This window comes from Strix aluco, chromosome 3 (genome assembly GCF_031877795.1).
Source record: "Strix aluco isolate bStrAlu1 chromosome 3, bStrAlu1.hap1, whole genome shotgun sequence".
Lineage (NCBI taxonomy): Eukaryota > Metazoa > Chordata > Aves > Strigiformes > Strigidae > Strix > Strix aluco.
Genome location: NC_133933.1, coordinates 95952727 through 95967135, shown reverse-complemented (window position 1 = coordinate 95967135; position 14409 = coordinate 95952727). Strand labels below are relative to the sequence as shown.

The window sequence follows — 14409 nt, the reverse complement described above, 5'->3', positions numbered from 1 at the left end:
GTAGTCTTTCAAAACAAGCTACTATTTCACAATGTAACTTGTTTGAAAAATACTTTACTGTGAAGCGTAACCACCTCATCTGCTCAAGCAGATGCAAAAAGAAGTACAGTTTAAGGTCTGATTTCATTTGACTATTTATTAAGTTAACTTTTTCCCCCTTATCTTAAAATATTAAGAGCACAACATTAGAAACATCTGTATCAAGAATCTTATTGCAGTTAGTTTCCAAACTTTTTTTAATATTAAGATACAAACAAAAATGAAAAAGAAGTCATACCCGTAATTCCATTTTATGCCATGGTTGCTTCTTGGGATTAATACTATATATTTTGTTCTTCTTAGCCATTACAACGTATGCTTCATGACCTTGTCGGAAATAGTAGACCTAAAAGTGAAATGTGACAGTTATCTAACAAAGACTTCGAGGAGCTGAAGTGCTAACATATCACTGCCATACAATGTGTGTACTTCCTATTTTGTCAGCAACTTTTTTCCACTCTGTTTTCCTGCAAAAGTCACAGGTTCTTAAAAAATTACCTGGTGGATAATTAAAGCAGGTATCATTTAAAAGAAAAAGTAGGAAAGACTTAGAACACCTTTTCCCTATGAGCAAAATATCCTAAATCACACACATGAGACCAGAACAAAATCAGTAACAAACCCATCTATTTATCATCACACTACAGAACAATTCAGTGACAGCAACACGAATTCCTCTAATCCATCCAGTTACTCATCACTACAGACAGCCCTAAGATGACAATCAAGCATCACTAAATTCACTGTCTGGCTAATCATATCTGTTTTGAACAGCAAATATATTCTAGAAGGAAAATTCAGCTGTTTGTTATTGTTCTGGTAAGATTTTGCTGTTCACTTCCATATCACTGAACAAACAGCCTGACATGAACAAACTGAAAATAGACATTTCAAATGCTTATTAAAAATTGCTATAAATTTCAACGGTTCAGACACCCAGAGTTTATTAGTTTTACTTTGATCCTGTTGTATATGACACCATGTGGATGAATGTTTTTATTATAAACCATCACTGTAATGAAGTAGTAAGATGAAAACCTTAAACACGCATTCAAGGAATATACCTGAAATGCAAAACACAGGTTCCTCAAACTAATTAGAACAAAGATCTGATAAACAGCATTCCAGGTACGATGCATTCCAAAATAAAGAAATCCTCTAAAAGTGCCCCAAGCTATAAATATGGGATTCGCATCAATTAGGATGAGGCAACATAAGCTTAAATGTCAAGGTCTAACACAAAAAATAGAGCAGAGTGAAAAGCCCTCACTAAGTTTTAAAATACATTTATACAAATAAACACACTAATATTTTTATATTTCCACATGCTTTCCAAAACCGTTATATCATAAAATATTATAAACAAGTGTCTGTCAAGTTTCTACAGTAACAGTTACTGAACTTTCTTAATGTCACATGGCATTTTTTAATTTTTTTTTTTTTTTTTTTTTTTTTTTTTAATGGAGGAGGACTCAACACCACATTTTTTTAAACACTTGTTTTTCAGAGTATTCGACGTGCACAATATCCTCGTAGGGAAAAAATGCACAGTAGTTACAGAAGGCACGAAAGCAGTGAGGATATTCTACGCACTGTCAGAATCTAACTGGCAGGAAAAGGAACAGAGGCTATTGAGAGACAGATCTAAAATAACGTCAATTTAAATTACACTTTCAACATTGTGACAATTGTTTCCCGTACCTTCTAGTGAATCAAAACAAAAAAATTCACTTAGTGGCACAGGCTACAAACAATTCCTCCTACACTTACTGTTTCTGTTAAACCTCTACATAAATTCAACCCACTGTTCACAGAAGTGAAACGTTTTTATTTTGTAAATGGCTCTAAGCATCTCATCTTCTGTCAGAAGAATAAATTAGAAAGGTATCTGTGGGAAAAAGAATTTACACCTTTTTTTCAGGAAATTATATTTTTAATCTTGATAAATTCCTGCTTCTGCATGTTTGTTGTAGTACCCAGACAAAACTGTTCTTTATCATGTTAATGGCAGAATACTCTAATGAATATGCATTGTATTTCAATAATCAGACAGGGAAATTGCAGTCCCATCTCTCTGGTGTTTCCACCGTTCCTCAAGACACATGACAAAGGTCTGTAAATGGCTGTATTCAGGAAGGAAAAAGGGATGGTACGTGCTATTCTCATGCACTGAGTATAACTAAATATAGCACTACTGTTTTTTCTTCCTTGTTTGTACAGCTGTAGGAGAGCTAATTTGATGTAACTTTCCTCCCTAATCTTATAAAACGTACCAACCATCCACCAAAATGTTCAAAGGCCACACGAGACCTCCTCTCATCATATTTAACTAAACTGATCTTTTATTTCTGTCGATTTCAAAAGTAACTTTCTAGATGAATAGCTTCTTTTCACATCTTAAACAAGTATCAAAGATGGAATTTTAGACAGAGCAGCTTGATTACAAATGTACTTCCTATTAGTGCAACTACTCCTACTTTCTAGGCACAGGACAGGAAATTTCCTGTTCACCAATATAAAGCATTTTTCAGCAAAAGGATGCAGCCTACTTAGATATTCCTAGTACATGCTGCATAGGCTATTCAGCAGGTGCCAAACCAAACACACCAGTTTATCTTACTAAACCCGTACGATGTTAAGGTCTCCTGAGTAATAATGGTACAGATAAATCCTTGGCTGCTTCACTGTATCCAGATGGTATCAGGCACCAAATATATTTATTTGGACTTGATCTTTTGAACAGCACAGCCTCCAAAACATGCTTGCTGGAGGGTATAAGTACGTAAGCATTTTCTCCAGTTGCATCTCTCAACTTGAAGTGCTCCTTCCCTCCCTCACTAGCAATACTGATGTAATTGTTGCATAGCTGTGCTGTGAACTGCATCAGTGAAGTGCTCCAGTAAAAAAAACCAAAACTGCTTCCACATGCAACCTCTGCTCCTGATTCTGTTTCTAAGGTGGTGTCTACAAAGACCTCTAGCTCAGGACCAAAGTTAATCAACTTTGCCACTATGTCAAGTACTTCTCCAACTGCATTCTGAAGGCGTGAGCTATATAAGAACTGTTTAGTACCTCAGAAACACGCCGCTCCCTGAAGGGCCAAGAGACTACACGTTACAGTGTAAGCCAGCTATTTCCTCTTATTTTAACCTGAGGGGATTTTAGGAAATCTGCACAGACTCTAGTTTTCAAGATTGATTTCTATCTGATAATACTTACTCCTACAATTCACTGTAATGTTCTATCCCAAGTTAGAAACTGGTGGGTATCCTTTTGCTACTGTATTTTGAGACATCTGGGCCATGTTTACAAAGTGTTTACAGTCTAGTTGGTATAAAATACATATATACAACAGAAAACCACAAGAGAAGTTTTGTAAGAGACCAGCAGAAGTTTTCTGCTCTCAGAAACACAAGTGAAAAGGACAATGTTGGAGTTTTTCTTCAGAATAAAAAACAAAACCAAAACACACAAAAGCCCAAACCAAACAAAAATAACACACAAAAAATATACAAATCCCACCCTTCCCCCAGAGATTTAATTCCTGGTTTTTTTACTTCAAGTCCTAAACTGAAGTTTTCCAAACAACTTGAATTTGTATTTGATTTCTTACCATTAATCAGCATACAAGATGCTCTACAACTAAGGACTAGTTTTCACTAGATAAAGCATCTCACACAGCTTGTATACATGTGTCATAAGGAAATTAACACGCTGAACACAGTACAAGAAGGAATGTTATTGCAACAGCATGGAATAAAAAAAGTCAAAGCAACACTGTGCAGAATATTTTTTTAAGTATGGGAAAGACTAAAGGAAGCAAAAGCAAATTGTACCCAGATCAAATGTTTTCAAGAAAATTCAAAATATTCTGATATTAAATCTCTGCAAAAAAAAATGCACAGATAAAAATTAAAAAGGCAAAAGCAAGCTGAAAGAAGCAAGAACACAGAGGGAAAAACTACAATACCTCATCCCCCATCTGTGGCACAAATGGGCACCGACGAGGAACAGTGTCTGTAATCCATGCCGAGGGCAGCCATTCTTCCAGTGTCAAACCATTTTCTGCCAGAACTCCTACAGCTAGCCTCTGAAGAAAATGCACACAGAAGATTAACATGAATAAACTAACATTTAGGGAAGCTTTGTATTTTGGGAAGTGTTTTATTGAAATCAACTGTCATTTCTTAAGTATATTTAATATAAAAAGGAAATTATTGCCAGTGTGAAGATAAATCTTACTTAACTGCTTACAGTAACACCAAGACCAAAACCATTAATAATCTGAAAAACAAAGTGGTTTTTTTAGGGGTTTTTTTTTTAGTAGTAGGTTTTGGGTGGAATGGTGATGGTGGGACTCTTCTAACAAAGACTGAATTTATTAACACTCCAGTAATTACATCTCATGCCCAAAAAGATAAAACTGAAATATGCCATTCTCTTTACCAAATTCACACAGTTACCTTGGCCCATAAGACACTACAACCATACAGCTGCCTCCAATTAAGGAACCCCACAAAATGAGGAGGAAGAGATCAATGAACATAAACAGAGGTAAAGCATGTGGAAATGACCCGGACTGGGTACATCCACATGACCTACTGGCATATTTACTACGTGCCGTGGAACTGCGTTTTCAGACTGTATGTCCACATCATGTATTTGTAAGTAATGAAGCTCACTGCCGTTGCTGGTCCTAGGTGCACACTGCCTGCGGGTATCTAATAGGCCAGATAAAGCAGGGTTTTGTACAACCGTTCAAGCAGGGTTGCTTTGAAATTATTAACAATATCTTGTGCACATACAGAAAGCAACCTTGGACAGTAGTACAGAAATCCACTGCATACACCCACTGACGGAAGACTCCGCATCCCCAGACTGCAAATGAGATACTCCAAGTGTAACAAATTCAAATGTGGTTTCAGCAGGGTGGGAACTGCTTTGATTGCACCACTGGAACACCGGTATGTACCACAGGAAAAAACATACACACAATTAAAACCAAACAAAATCAAACCAGAACCTCTCCATTGCAATAAATCACTAACATAGAAACACCTTGTGGATTCTGAGGTTCAAGCAGGTCTGTCTTGTGAAAAACAGATGCACTGCACCAGAGCAAAGTCTGTCTAGCTCATCGGTGAATTACGGGAAGGTAATAAGAAACAGCCTTTGAACAGAAAATCATCCCTTGTTATAACTTCACACATTAATCATCACTTTAAGACCCTCTGGACACCAAAGCCTGAACTCAGTTAATCATCAGGAAGAGACTAGTCCCACTGAATTTGTCTAGTAATTTCCAAAACTCTGCTAAATCCTTTAGTAATTAGTCCCACAACCTTATTATATGCTCAGGTGGTCTGGGGTTTTGTTTGCTTTCAGGGGGTGGGAGTGGAATGGGTAAAGGGCTCTTTTTTTGAGATTCCTGTCTGTGTCACTGGGTGTTCTATCTCACTGTAACAAAATAACAAAGGAATCATTCCATTTATTAATTTCTAAACCATTCACAGTTTTATAAAAGCTTTTTTATCGTACCTCCTCCAAATTCTCTTCCTTCTAAGAGTCAGCCTCTTTGTGTCTGCCTCAAAGAAAAAATATTCTGTACCCTCTGATCTTCCTGGGGCTCCTTTCTTGCCCTTCTTCACGGCTGCATCATTTTTAGATTGATTTTTTTGGTGGAGGGGGATTAGAAATGAAAGCACCATTCAAGATCTCAACAGCCCATGCATTAATAGAAAATTACACTCTTCCTCTATTCCTTTCTTAATTCCTAAGATTCTGTGCCTGGCTACAAAGTTGGTAAAAACTTCTTTCCTCAATGGAAAGCCCTTATTTTGATTCAGGTTCAGGAATCAGGAAGAACTTTCTACCAGTTAGAACAGTGAGCTCTGTAGCCAGTAAGGTGGTAGAATCTCTACCACAAGAAACTTCAAACATCTGTCAGGAATGACAGGTATAATTAATCCTACCTAGGGGCAGAGCAAAAAAGGATGGTTTTCTGATATTCCTTCCAGCCTAATATTTTTATGTGATTCAAGAAAGGAGCAGGTCTTCTTTAAAAATCTGAAATATCCAAGTCTGATATTTTTGGAATCAAAGACGTCCTGCATCTTGGTAACTGGGACCAGAATGAATGCAAGATTCCCAAAACACTCAATTCAGCTTTAATCTAACTAGAAACACCAGGCTGTCAGCCAGTCTTACATTTTATAATAAAAAGCTAAATTAGAGGTTTCAACCATTAAAAAAAAAAAACAACCCTACCGTCTCATACCTTCTTCTGGTTTCAGACTGTGTAAATACCAAGATACTGTTAGCACTGACACTACAACCAACAGCTACATACAATAAACAAGTAGCTGCCTAATCAAAGAGTAACAACTACCAGATCTTATGAAAGCAATTAGCATCTACCAGATAGATCACTTCTGGTCTCTGTAAAAAAAGAATGAAGAAACCAAGTTTTCTGATCTAACACTTAATTAAAAACAAAACACCCCCCCCTCAAAACCACAACACACTGAAAATAAAAGTCACTGAAAATTTCCATGTACTGATCTAAACTGGAACAACATGGTTATATTAGCAAACATAACAGACAACAACAAACCCCTGATCAAGTGAAATTCCCCCTGACGGAACTACAGTGGCAAGCATATTGCAAATATCCTACATTGTGGAATTGATAGAAAAAATACATGACTTGATTGTGCAGACCTAAAAGAAACTGCAATTAGGTGGGGAGACAGTACAGTTGAAAAAAAATACAGGTGCGTGTTATACCAATACTCAATACATCCATAGCAAGGAAGTTTCTGGTCTTGAGAGGAGATGGTGTTAAGGACATTAAGTGTTCCTTAAGTGAAACACATCATATTTAGAAAGTGTATCATTACAGCAATCTATCGTTTGACTTACAAGCATCAGTCATTATCATTGATTACAAGTCATGAAGTGTTTTCAAATTAGACAATATTAAGTTGTATACGTAACTGATTCACTCATCTAATTTTTTCTAAGACAGTAGGAGTGAGCATCTTGTAATATACAAAGAACATCTAACCTTTTGTTTCCTCTCTTTGGGTTTCCTCTTCTTTGGTGATGTTGATGGTCCATCTTTCTCCTCAATCCCTTTTTTCCGTTCCTTTTTAATTTGCTTCTTTTGCTTTTCAGGTCCTTCTTCATCCTCTGAACTACTTTCTGCTTTCTTTGTTTTAATTTTAGGAATTTTCTTTGGTGGTTGCAAATTGATTCCTGCATCTGCCGTCCAGTCAGAATAATCACTAGAGTAGTCGCTATGTACGATATATCAAAGAAAAAAAAAAGAAATTAAAAAACAAAAGTTAAAAAGCAATTCAGACTGCATTGGATTATATAAACCAATACAAGATTATAGTTAACAGTCTAGATAACCACAATATTTTTAATAGGTAAAACCAGTGCTTAAAATCCTATATTCTATCTACAGTTTAAATGGTAGTAAACCAAAAGCCTTGAGATCATTCAGTCTTGCAAGAAGCTTAACTTCTAGCATCACTAGAAGTAAATCCACTGTTTACTTGGTCAATTCAAGATGATACATGTTAAAGTCCGGATATTGTTCCAGGACTTCTGGTTTTGAATAGCTTTGAACAAAAGTTAACAAAAAAAAAATTTACTAAAGAAGAAACAAATGATGGGTTGAAGCTACCTCAATCTTTGCTCTCTAATTTCAAACTAAGGGTCAGCAGAGGCACCTCAGACTGACAAGTCATAGGAAACTGCTACCACATGCCTGAAGCATGCACATGCCTGCAGAGAATTAACCTCCTGCAAAACCAATTGGAAACAATCCTGCTTCTGACAAACAACAATGTAACTTTCCCTAAATTTTAGTTAGTACTGTAGCTGAAAATTAAATCCTGACAGTTTTAAGTTCTTTTTCATCTTTTCTTCTAAACATGCACAAGTTTTAATTATTATTCATTAACTGTTTACAGAGAAAATTATTTAAAATTTCTCAGTAGGACTTTTCTCTGTAAGGTATACTGTCACTTACCTAGAACTGCCATCACTGTGCCATGCTCTTTCATCATCTTCTGATGTTCCACCACTGGCAACAACTACTTCCCCTTCCTAACAAGAGGGGGGTGGGGGGCGCAGAGGGGCGGGCAGGGAAAAAGAAAGCATTTTCTTTGGAACTCAAGAAAGTTATAGTACATGACAGTATGACTAAAACTTTTCTAGACTTTATATGTTATAAAGCATTATAAAAGCTTTAAGTTGTTAAAAAGGCATTTTAGTTTGCAGATAGTTACTTTAATGGACTTAATTAAATGAAAAGTAAGGAAATTTATTAACACTCCAGTAATTACATCTCATGCCCATGTCTGGACAGATGCACAATGTAAAGCAATATTTTTTTAACATATACCCAGTGGAGACCTGAGTGCTTCTTAATCTCCATTTAAAAGGCTCGCTTACCTTTTTGAAAATTATTTCCAGTCCTTTTAATGCAGTATTTTCACATCTTTTCGATTAATATCAAACAAAAACCCAGTACAAACTTTATATACTCTTATTACTCACTTTACTGTAGCTACAGAAGCACAGAATGGTTGAGGCTGGAAGGGACCTCTGGAGGTTGTATTATCCAACCTCCCTGTTCAAGCAGGGCCACCCAGAGCTGGTGACCATACCGCTAGGACATATGGGCCATACTGATCAGGCTTACAAATATAGAGAAGATTTAACATTGCACACATACTTTGCAAAATGCCATTACAAATGAGGATTTCTCTCTTTTGTTAACTACTTTTTAGTTAAAACTAAACATATACAACAGTATGTGAAAACCTAATTCAACATCATTTCTTAAAGTCGTGCAAGAAAATGCACAATGAAGAACGTAACCTGAGTTTCCACTAGAAACAACGTTTAACTAGCTGAAGCAGGAGCTTAATGAGTAGAAATTGAATATATAAGATTGTCTCATGAATAAGGATCTTACATCTGAGGAACTGTGTCCATTTTCTAACTCTTCAGTCGGCCTTGCAGTTTCTTCTACTGCATATCTCGTACGGTAGTTGTGCTGATTAGCTTGCTGTTTTCTTGAGTCGCTAGTGTCTAGTAAATGATCATGAGAATGGTTCTGTGAAGACACGAAAGTCAAAATACATAATTTTTGTGTATATATTTCATTAATACAAAGCATTTTCTTTAATAATAGTATTACAGGAAGCAACTTTTGCAGTAGCAAAAAGACACAAGTTTCAACACCACAAAATTCAGAACAGACCACAAGTCCAAAACTAAAGGGCTGCTGAAGAACACTCCACATGCACTGTTGAATGTAAGCACCGACCAGTTCAGTATATTCTGGAGATAATTAAAATTTCTTCACAGATGTAATAGAAAATTTTAATCTTTTTAAAAACTCTTCATTCGCTACAAGGTATGTGTCAGTTAACTACTGACAGGCTGCTAAAAGCCTGTAACAGCTCAAAATTACACTTAAAATGGCAATCAGAGAAAGGGGACTCTTACAGAGAACTCCAGAGTGTGTTATTTTGCAACTGAGGGGTCAGATCTGTTAGAAGAGAGACCCATACAGTAATACATCTCTTAGCATACAGAGATGACTGTTAGCAAGTAAAAGCCTTTAAATGGTATGATGATGCATCAAAGAGTTCAAATGAACGAGTCAGATGGAAAGAATCCAAGTTCTTATGAAGCTTAGAAGAATGAAATAAGGCTGTAATTAAGAAACACTTCACACTCCAGCATAAAGAGATTTTGTTCCCCTGCAGAATATACATAATGCAAACACTTGCTCTCAACAAGAAGTCTGTAATCTTGTATTAGCCCCCAAACTCTGGCAAAAAAACCAAAAGCTATAATCTTGATTTCAAGATTCTTGTGCTAATTTTGTTGGCATGTATATTTGAACTTCAGCCTAGCTCAGACCCGATGAAATAGTTTCTGGACACATTCTTAGATGCCACAAAAGGAGGTACACTTCCCCAGTGCTTTCTTCCATAAAGGAAACCTCAGATATCTATTAGGTGCTGATATGGTTAAAAAAAAACAAAAAACAAAACCAACCACCCAAAAAACAGTCCCAGAGATGAAGAAAACAGAACCGAAGCAAACCACAGAAAGGTACTAATATATCAGAGCCTTTTAGTAGGGCAGACTGCTTGTACCTACTCCTCTTTGATTTTTTTCTTTAGGAGATCTTTCCTGCCATGTATGATGAAAGTCAGGTCACGAGGTTAAGTTTTCTCATTGAGGAAAAAACCAAAACCCACTTTTTGGTGAAAACTGTACTAAAACTTGGCTAAGCAGCAGTAGCTAAGATTTGGTTTTCCTTAGCTGCAACAGTTTTCATTAAAATGCGAAACTCTGTTAGCTAGAGCTTTTCTTCTACCCTCCCTGTTAGAAGATACACGCTTTTTTCAGGTGTGACTGCAACAGTTCAGTAGGGTAGGCCAGCACGCTGATCTGTACAACTGCATTATAGTTTTCACCAAAGCACACAGGACCAACACAAACTGCTCTGTGCTCTGTGAGCACTGCATTTCTTTTGTTCCATCCAGTGAACTCAAGTTGGGGAAACTGCTATTGACAGCACAGCTACCAGAGACACTTCTAATTGGACTGCTCAGCAACCAGCTTTTAACATTGCCCAAAACTTTTGAGACCTGGGGCATTCCTTCTTCTGGATTCAAACAGGCAGCACATGCCAGATCTCCTCAAGCTGCTCTGAGCTGACCCAGAACAGCTCTGAGGCAGCCCTAGGACTAGGGGCTGAGCCTGTCACACAGCCTTCTGGGGCTGCTCACTTCTCGTCAAGCTCTCAAGATTCACTGCTGAAGCAGAGAGGTCACAAAAGCCACTGCTGCAGCTGCTAGCTTCTGCTACTGAATTGTGACTTTTTTATAAAGCCTATCTGCCTCTTAGCATCATAGAACACAGCATGAGAAAGCACAGACAACAGAATGGAATCAACGTAAGTCCAATGAAACAAATTAGTTAAGTATCCTTTACAAAGAGGATGTATTTTGCAGAAGCTACATTACAGCCTGACTGTAACACTCATGTCTTCCCTTTAGAAATAAAAGGCATAAAAATTTGCATCCCCATTTCTATTCAGAGGTGAGATTTCTCAAATGGTTATTATAAATACAGCTTTTCCCTACTTAGAACTACACATCCTTGAAAAACTGAAGTGCTTTGCATTACTCTTTGGTTTTGGAAAGAGTTGCTATCTTCGGGCAGTTCAAAGCTTGAGAAAACTCCCCTCCCCCAATACCCCCCCCCATCATTCCTTCATGGAAGCAAGTAACATCACTGTATAAATACTGGGCCATAGTGATGCCAATGGGTAACAAACTGCTTCAGTAAAAATGCAATGTCAAAACAAGAATGGAGGAAAAAGGTGAAGCCACACAAGTAGTTATCCATAAGTGACAGAATGACAGAATGACTGAAGTTGGAAGGGACCTCTGGATGTCACCTCATCCAATCCCACTGCTCAAGCAGGAACGAGAAAAGGGACCATAAGGTATGCATCTTCCACATCTTTCCAAAAATGTATTAACATCGCTTCTATTCAACACAGCTTTGCCAAAATCTGATGAGAAGCTGCAGGCCAGGCAGTTCTTTATTTTGGGGAGCGGTGGGGTCAAGTGCAAAGGTTTGACTAAAAAGATAAAAACCACAGCTGATGGTCTGCTCCCCCCCCCCCCCCAATATCCCAAAGAAAGAGCTTGAAATTGGACTCTCAACTCTAATGGGAGGCTTGGAAATAAAGCCAGGATAACCTATGATTTGAGGTTCAATCATCACTTTCTCTCAATGCTGACAAGTACCTTGTATCATAGCCAAGGCTTCCAGTCAATACCATAGCACGTCTATAGATACATTAGAAATTACAGCTGCTGTCAGAACAGTTTTTCTATGAAATACAAATGATGGCATTTCCTGTGTTTGAGAGGGATAGATACAAACATGTCACCCAGACACTGCTGAGGGTCTTTGTAACACCATTTGTGAAAAATACAGGGAAAACTCAGTGGTGTCCTGACAACTCAGACCACTGCATTCTACTGTCTTACGACCCTGACTCCACCGGGAAGGCACAGCTTTGCTCCGCTGTCACACAGGGCTGTAGCAATTTTGCAAAGCATCGTCTAGCAATTTCACAGTGTTTCTTCACCAGCAGTATCTGTTTATCTGAAAATGGTTTCTAATTCCTAACAGGAATCAGCCTCTACTACAAAGTTAAGCAGGGGTAGGGCACATAGGTATGTGCAGTATCAGAACCCCAACATTAAATAGATGCTCACAGCCTCTTTAAGACAAAGAAAGGAAACTTTAGCTTTTTTTGTCTGCATATGCTCTTCTCAACATTATGATTGAAATGTTATGCTAAAAAAATCAATTTGTCAAGTAGCCTACATAACTGTTTTCATTCTTGACTAGATATGCTATTCAAATTCTTCAACACAGCATTTATCTCTGAACTTAAATTTTTCCGTATTAGATTTCAGTTCTTATTTTTCTGGAGAAGGATACCATGGCGTTACCAAGGTCATTAATACATACCTTTGTCCAAGTTTAATATTCTTCAATGACCATGAGTTTTTATCTCAGATGATAAATACAACAAATTGCCCAAGCTGTTAGTGCATAAAGCAGTTTTTATTTCACAGAATCACTGAGGTTGGAAGGGACCTCTGGAGGTTACCTTGTCCAACCTCCCTGCTCAAGAAGGGCCACCTAGAGCCAGCTGCCCAAGACTCCACAGCCTCTCTGACCAGCCTGTGTCAGTGCTCAGTCACCCTCACAGTGAAGTGCGTCCTTAGGTTCGGGCAAAATCTCCTTTGTTTCAGGAGTTTGTGCCCACTGCCTCTTGTCCTGTCATCTTCTTTTTGGCTAAAGAGCATCCTTCCATATTCTCCTGAAGTCTCTGGATCAGTGCTAGTAATTATTTAGTTTTCACTCTTACCACATCTCACACAGATAAGAAATTAGTGAGAACTGTTCCAAAGGCAGTGAAGATAACAGACACTAAACACTAAGTGCTAGTCTCGGGTTTTAGATTATTTTCCTCTTAACATCTTATAGACTTACCTGGATGTAGTGTTTAAATAACATGTAAGTTGAAAAATTACTGCTTTGGAGGAACACAACTAAGCTGCCTCCAACAAAACAATGCACACATTTCTCCTCACTGGTTTCTGTTAGTTTACCATACAGTCATTTGCACTTGCCACGACAGAGGCCTATGTTTACTTTTGTTCATCCATAACAATCTCCAATCTTAATTCTTTGAAATTTCCCCTTATAATTTCCACTTAATGGTAATTAGAAATATTTTCTTCTTTTTTTTTTTTTTTTTAACTAGGACACACAACACATCAACCCTCTAGCATACAGAAACTTCACGCTCTTTTATCATTATTAAAATGCTCTGTAATCCCAGTGGTTTAATAAACTAATACTCTTAATTACTTGGACTGGGAACATTTACCTAAGCATGTTATTCACCTCACTTCTCATCTTTGGCATGCTCCTGAAAAAAAAATTATTTGAAATACAGTTCCACTTTGAAAATGCAAGTATTCCAATGCCACATTCTATCCTCTGTCATTAATATTTTTGTTTAATAATAAGAGAAAACTCTATTCCTCACCAATGACTTTGAAAGTCAAACTGAGTTGCTTCACTTGACATGCAGATCAGTGATACTAAATACTATTCAGGTCAAAATACCCAAGCTTTTATGTTCTCCCACACAACTCCATTAGTCCCTCAAGCAATCATGTACAACCACTTCGCAGTATGACTTGTGTCAAAGAAACATGGGTTTTCTAACTTTAAATACTAGAACGCTTCTGTGGCTTCCAATCTGAGTTGTAGATGTTGTTAAAGAAGGAAGACTGAGCTATAATTCTGTACTACTTTTAACACACTGAACTATTGTTCAACACACTGTACTATTTTTAACACACATGACCCTGAACAAAAATTAGTAATAGGACTTTGGAAACTACTAAAAAAATAATTACAGCTGTTCTGTGTTCTTCCTTACTGACCTACACTTTAGCTTGAAATCCAAAATGCTAAAATTTTTCCTGTCCTCCTTTTCATTTTCCTTCTATATTTTTGACTCCTTTCAGTTAGAAGGGAACAGTTATCATAATTTATGAACTGAACTGATAAATTTCAGAAGTTGATATAAAAATTAGTATTTCCTACTGGTATGAACACAACTGAATTTGCGTACAAGTACAACGTTTTATTACAAGTCCTGTTTACTCTGTTCCCAGACCAGCTGACAGTACTGTAGAATGACACACCTTCTAGAATTCTTGACATTGC

At 37.3% G+C, this 14409-nt stretch overlaps 1 protein-coding gene across 5 annotated transcripts in view; it reads right to left on the bottom strand.

Moving 5' to 3' along the window:
* Window positions 1-14409, bottom strand: part of PHIP (PHIP subunit of CUL4-Ring ligase complex) — a 118859-nt gene that overhangs the window by 27228 nt on the left and 77222 nt on the right. For all 5 annotated transcript variants that reach the window (XM_074819715.1, XM_074819716.1, XM_074819717.1 and 2 more), the window contains 5 exons: window positions 9032-9172; window positions 8081-8157; window positions 7106-7337; window positions 4010-4129; window positions 278-385 (listed from right to left, as the gene is read on the bottom strand). In XM_074819715.1, the coding sequence (XP_074675816.1) occupies window positions 278-385; window positions 4010-4129; window positions 7106-7337; window positions 8081-8157; window positions 9032-9172 (678 nt within the window). The remainder of the gene's footprint in view (window positions 1-277; window positions 386-4009; window positions 4130-7105; window positions 7338-8080; window positions 8158-9031; window positions 9173-14409) is intronic.